Raw genomic sequence first — 6,597 nt, forward strand, 5'->3', positions numbered from 1 at the left:
ATAAAGTGAGCATAAAAATTGCCGAGAGGAAGGAGACTGCTGCCCTTGCAAGTCAGCCCCATTCAACCCAGTAAAATTTGTAACAAAGCACATACTTAATATAAAATAATATCAACAATACTGACCTAATGTAGAGATGCATGAGACTGCTGCCCTTGCGAGACAGTCCCTACGTCAAGTAATCAAACAAGAGTTAAGGATTTACGAGCCAACAATTAACGAGATAAGTGAGACTGCTGCCCTTGCGAGACAGCCTCACTCAAGCAAGTCAAATGCTTTAGGAATACAAAAATGGTGAAATGAAAAAGGAAGGGGGGGGGGGGGGGATGGGCTAATGCCCTTGGTAAATGGCCCTAAACATAAACCTACTATTAAACTATGGTTGTACTGAAATAGATAAAATGCGGCTGTAAGTTGAACGCAACTGCTGCCCTTGCAAGACAATTCCGCTCAAATTCCTGCATACATGTAACCAAATTAGATGAATAAAAATTAATTAACCAAAACTATAAGTAATGCTGTGGTGGTGAATAAGACTGCTGCCCTTGCAAGTCAGCCTCCAACGACATCTAAACAAATCAAGTAGATACAGTAGATACTCGGATATACTTAAGAAATGCATTGGATTTCCAACGCCCTTGAATACGGATCTGAGCATCGGAAAAACCACGATCTGCAGCATATGATGCAGCTCCTATGCGAAAACTATGTCCCTTGTAACAGGAGGGGTCAAGCCCACGATATTTAATAGTTTGACAGAGTAGGTCTGCGAACAAAACCCTGGGTACTGGGGTCCCTTGAATGGTGAGAAAAATAGCACCTGCAGCATTGCCTCGTAATGCAAGATAATCAAGTATTAACTGAACTGGGGAGTGGTTATCCTGACGATTGACTACTAAGGAAAATGGGCGTTGATTATAGTTATGCTTGAAATCATGAAATGTAAGCTTTATGCCCACCACTTCTCTAGCAGGGTTAAGAAGCTTAGTGAGTTGATGAATTTGCAAAGGGGGGGCAGAAGCCCGTGTTGCAGTAATTTCACCCACTCTTAAAAATGCAAAAAATGCGAGAGAACACATTGCTCGAAATAAGGTTATCCGATACTGTGACCCAGTGATATGAGAAGCAGAATCTAATATTCTATGCAGTATATTAAGAGTAATTGGTAATCTGCAGTCCAAGCGGTGGCCAATCTTTCGATATCCTTTCAATGTTTGCAAAATGTAGAAAACTTTCCCTGGGTCAGAAAAACCCGCGAGCTTATGCGAGTACCCCAGAGCAGAAACGAAGGTGTTCACGGAGGAAGGGGCATAATGCTTATCGAACAAATAGGCTATGAAAAGTGCTAATGTAGGTGGTGGGATTGGGAGTGAAAACATTGTGGACTGAAATACATCGTAGAGAAATTGGTTGAAAAGTGCCCATGCCCTCTTATAAGTAGGTATTGAGGCTGGCTGAAGGCTTGCATGCATAAGCTTAGAAACTATAGCTGCCAATGCTGGGGCTGCAGATGGTGAGGAAGCTCCGATGGACAGGGGTTCATGTAAGCAGGGGCCAGCTGCTTGAAGATGGGAATCTGCAATCAAGATAAAGAATCTGCTAATTTGTTGTGGAGCCCAGGGACATGCTTAGCCTTAAAAACAATGTTGTACTTCAAGCAGACTGAAACCAGCTTTCGGACAAAAGACATTAAAGATTTGTCGCGACAGGATTGTTTATTAATGATGTAAACTAGGGCTTCATTATCCGTAAAAAATAAAATGCAGCGATTACATATCAGATGACCCCATAAGTGGAGACTCAAAACAATTGGATAAAATGCAAGAAAAGCAATATTCTTATGTAGCCAATCCGCAGGCCATTTCCCATAGCACCAGCGGTTTTGAAAAACGGCCCCAAAACCAAGCGAACCGGCTGCATCAGTGAATAAATTAAGCTTATCTGAGCTATGCCAAATATCATCAAGGAAGAAGGATCTGCCATTGAATGATGACAAGAAGGACAACCAAACCCTCAGATCTTCTTTTGCTTCGCCCGAAAGTCTGATGCGGTAATGACCTGCTTTAATGCCAATAGTAAGGTCGATAAGCCTTCGTAGGAAGGCCCGACCGGGTAGAACAACAGAGCACGCAAAATTCAAAAGGCCTTTTAATGACTGTAATTCTTGCAAAGATACCTTCTTGCGATGGAGGAAATTGGAGATGAGCTCAGTACATTTGTTAAGCTTATCTTGAGGCAAACGAGCTTCAGACTGAACGGTATCAAGTTCAATACGAGCAAATGAAAGGACGGTTGAGGGGCCACAAGTTTTTCCCGGTGCTATGGGAGTCCCTAAATACTGACATAAACTTAAGAAAATATCCAACTGTTTTTGGCAAAGTGAAACAGATGGGGCAGCAATTCGGAAATCATCAAGTAAATGAAGAATATTTTGAATGCCAAACTTCTTTTGGGCAATCCATTCAACCGAGGTACTGAAAATTTCGAAAGTTTTGCATGAACTGTCACAACCCATTGGCATGCAGCGATCATAATAATAACTTCCATTCCATTTTATACCCAGAAGATGGTAGTCACGGGGGTGAATTGGAATTATTCTAAGTTATTCTTAAAGTCTGTTTTGGCTAAAAAACAACCTGGGCCAGCGTGGTGCGTGTCTTGGGGCTGTTTGAACAGTTTATAGAGTCAGTCAACGTTTTTCATAGTCTTTAGTGGGAGTTTTATTCAACCACTCAAGAATGCAAATTAACTTGTAGTGGCCGGTGCGCCAAAGAAATTCCTGTCAGTAATGAACACAACAGAGATCTCATTCAGTAAAGGAACTTAGTTTGAACTTAACATCGAACAACAACGCCACAAACTTATCTTTACAGAAACGCACCACTGACCTGGCATGCACATAAAACATCGCCAAAAAATTATTATAATAGAAAAACACAACTGACTTGGCGCATAAAACATAGCCCGGGGTTGTGCTTTGCGTCTTAAAATTGTCATTCTCTAACATTTAATTAAATATTGCGGCAAAACGGTAAAGGGTAGACAGGGTCAGGATGCTTTTTATGTTGCTTTCTTTGTTTGAAATTCACTTTCTTTTTGCCTGAACAACAATTTAATGTACTACGTATATAGTCCTTCTGGAATCATGCTGCAGTGACAAAAATTATGATCACGCTTCTTTGATTGAAGCAAGTTGTGGAGCCACGCACCCTGAAATTATTTCTCGTCTTCCTTAATTCATATCCTTCCCAAAAGATATTGAAAAACAATTTAAAGACACAAGTTATTATATATATTTCATATTTTTAATTGGAGCTTTTTGCCGCCAGCTAATTACAACAGGCCACGATGCTTTAATTTGACAAGCAACACAAGTTTCCAGGCGAGCGCATGCTCTTAAGTGCGTCACAAGTTTATCCCTATTACAGGTGTTTTCACTCTTTCACCAATCTTGTGCTCAGTCCTTTTTTCCTCTTCGAGAGAGTTCAAAGACTAGTAACCAGGCTACGTTTGATTCGGCTATATGAAGTTTAACGAGACATTGGTCTTAGCCTGCATTGCTCAACGTTTATTTATTCCTGAAAATTGAATCTGAAGTACTTGAGTGTATTTTATTCTATTTGTTTTTTTTTTTTTTTACTCTTTGTTTGCATTTGTCTTATGTCAGTGTCTAACCAAGAGACTAAAACAAATTATAGAAAAACATCATCACACGGAAATAACTAAGCACGCCCCATGAATGTCAACTGTCAACTGTGAGATATGCTTACTGCGGCAACGACAAATTAACTGAAAACATTCATATTTTTCACTGGAGTTTTGAAAACCAAGTTAATAAAAGAAGGGGGTGGTATCAACATGGCTAGCAACGCAATTATTCGGGCGAGCGGTTGCTCTCAAGCAAGTGTTTTTACAGTCGTTAATGAATGCAATAAGCAAATAACTAAACGCTTTGATGTCTTCGTATCATTCAAGCCTCAAAATCTCCCTTGAGTTTTTATCATGGAAATTAGTCCTATTTGATCCTAAGCTGACATTCGCTTCCTGTGCCGGAATCTACCTTTACATTTATAGATCCTTCAAAGTTTGATCAAAATTCTGCAAAGTTCCTGTTGATTTATTTTTGCCACTTTGAATTATTCGCATAAATAAGTCCATGAAGATCGACTGTAATTTTACGCCGGTGATCGATCACGTGAACAGTTGTGGCATACGAAATATGATCACGTGTTGAAAAAATTTGGCTGCTAACTAACACTTACGCGCACATACCCCAAACAAGACCCGATTATGAGGCTTTTTCTTTTCTATTTATTTTCTTTTCCAGTTTTGGTTTTCTCCGGTTTTATTCATTTTTCGTTCGCTTCGTTTGCATTTCCGGGAGATCAAACGGGATGTGGACTGAACTGAACAAATTTAAAGAAAAGAAATCATCAAGCAATTTTATTCATAACTATAGTTTAATGTCACAAACAACTAGCCAATGACTGTAACCTGTTAAGCTTTTGTTTAACAATCGTAAAATTGAAATAAAAATGCCTTTTTCTTCTAATAATTAAGAGATGGCTTTATTTTGAATTACAAAAACGAAAACCTCACAATTTTAATTCATTCATAGTTTAATTCTGTCTGCGTCCCTGGACTGTAGAATGGTGCACTAACTTTGCTGTCTCGAATTTTCGGAACTAGCTGATAGCCAATCTTGCTTGTTTTTTTGGTTTTTTTGTTGTGGTTGGCTCAGTTGAACACTTCTCAACCTTCTGTCGACTTCCTTCTCCAAAGCAGCTCGTTTGTTTGGATGACACATGCAATTGATACTTGTAGATAGTTTTCCCCTTCGACACGTTGAGTTATATCGATTTTAGACGAACACAATTGTTTATCTTACCGTCTATTTAAAAAAAAAAACAGCATTTTACTATTATACAAAAATTCACAGAGTAGAACTGAAAAAGCGCGGAACTTTAGTTTATATTTTACCATGCTTCAATAAAAGCATTAAACAGTGAGACATTATTGTAAGAATTGACTTGATCAACACAAAAGTCCACTAAGTGTGTCCTTTACTGCTTGTCTCACTTCTCTGATCTTCCAACAGTAAAGAATCGGATTCAATGACGAGTTTATGGCAACCAAAGTTAGTGAGTAAAACCTAGCGACGAAAAGGAATGACGAGACTCCTCTCTGAAGGCGCAAAAGGGCCACGATAGTAATTGGTAGATAACAAACAACTAACGCTACCTGCACCCAAATTGCGCTGGACACTGTTCTTTTGTAACGCGCTATGTTCAATTGAGCTGTTTGGCTTGGTTGTCTTTGATTAAAGTGCCCCTAACCCTTCAATTTGTTTTCTTTTGGTAGATTTCCATATCATTCAAGAACTCATTTTCGAAAAAATTTTTGAGAAATATTGAATCCTTTTTTTTTTCACGAGCGCTAGAAGTGAAGGCAGTCTTGTCGATATTTTCACCTATCGTTCGCATTAGTCCCCCACTCGGCCAAATGTGGAGCGTGACGTAAGAAAAGGACATCGTGCAAAAATATCCGAAGATTCGCGGTAATGCTTCAATTGTAAACAGAGAAAATGGTTTTAAAATGTGTGGTTTTTGGATGCAGCAACTCTCGAAATGTAGAGAAAGGAATCAGCATGCATAAGATTCCTTCTGAATCCTTCTGGTGTCCTTTTCTTACGTCACAGCTAAGAAAGTGTCAAATGTCGGACGCTTCTCATTGGCTCGTTCCTAATGAGCCCACGAGACAAAAATTTGTCCAGCGGGGCTTAAAGGGCGCAAAAATTTAAAAATTTCAGTAACTTTTAGCGCTCGTAAAATAAAAATAATTCAATATTTCAAAAAAAAAATTTCGAAAATGAGTTCTTCACAGATATAGAAATCTACCAAAAGAAAACAAATTGAAGGGTTAGGGGCACTTTAACGTTACCTTGTGCTTGAATCTGGTTATGACGGAGAGTAAGAAAAATTTTCGTGTAAGAGAAGATTGTCGTGACTACACAAAGTGCTACAGCAATGCAGCCATACCACGCGGTTATACGTTCATTCCAAAATAACATTGTTGCTCCAGCAGTGGAGAGAACCCAAAAAACAACTACAACGCGATATATTCGCTTTAAAGTTACAACTTGTCTGTACCTGAGTCTTAATAACAGGGCGAGAAGCCTGTCCACGCTTATGGCGGTCAGTATAAACAAAGACACACAATACAAAATATAACCTGTGATACTAGGAACAGCAAATACGTAGGGGCAAATTTGCCATGGTTCTTTCAGGATGGATGTAAAATAAGTAACAACAAGAGGTTCTACAATGAGACCAACACAAAGATCAGTTGTCGCTAAGGTGCGGAGCAAGAGTTTGGACGGCGGATGAAGTGAAGTCTCCTTGTGAAGGGCAACTAGGATCAGAGTATTCCCCAGAAATGCGGTAATGGCCACAAAACCATTTAGCGCTAAAAGGACTATCAAATGGTTATGGACTTCTCCGGTAAATTCTGTTGAACACGCCAGCCCATGGTATGACGTTTGCTTTGGATCTCCAGTTAAGTTCGTTAACGCCATGTTACTCCCGGGCAAAACGAGCT

The 6,597-nt window shown here is 39.4% G+C and overlaps 2 protein-coding genes across 2 annotated transcripts; both read right to left on the minus strand.

Annotated features, from left to right (window-relative positions):
• Window positions 1-327: 327 nt before the first annotated feature.
• Window positions 328-2,895, minus strand: LOC146485384 (uncharacterized). Its single transcript, XM_085103221.1, has 2 exons — window positions 2,889-2,895; window positions 328-1,627 (listed from the first exon to the last, which is right to left on the minus strand). The coding sequence occupies exons 1-2, from the start codon at window positions 2,893-2,895 to the stop codon at window positions 579-581; spliced, it is 1,056 nt and encodes a 351-aa protein (XP_084959347.1). The 3' UTR covers window positions 328-578.
• Window positions 2,896-5,034: 2,139 nt separating this feature from the next.
• On the minus strand, window positions 5,035-6,597 carry LOC146485385 (trace amine-associated receptor 8a-like). Its single transcript, XM_085103222.1, has 2 exons — window positions 5,930-6,597; window positions 5,035-5,331 (listed from the first exon to the last, which is right to left on the minus strand). The coding sequence occupies exons 1-2, from the start codon at window positions 6,572-6,574 to the stop codon at window positions 5,035-5,037; spliced, it is 942 nt and encodes a 313-aa protein (XP_084959348.1). The 5' UTR covers window positions 6,575-6,597.

The sequence above is a fragment of the Pavona decussata genome, unplaced genomic scaffold (genome assembly GCF_977016875.1).
Source record: "Pavona decussata unplaced genomic scaffold, jaPavDecu1.1 SCAFFOLD_26, whole genome shotgun sequence".
Classification (NCBI taxonomy): domain Eukaryota; kingdom Metazoa; phylum Cnidaria; class Anthozoa; order Scleractinia; family Agariciidae; genus Pavona; species Pavona decussata.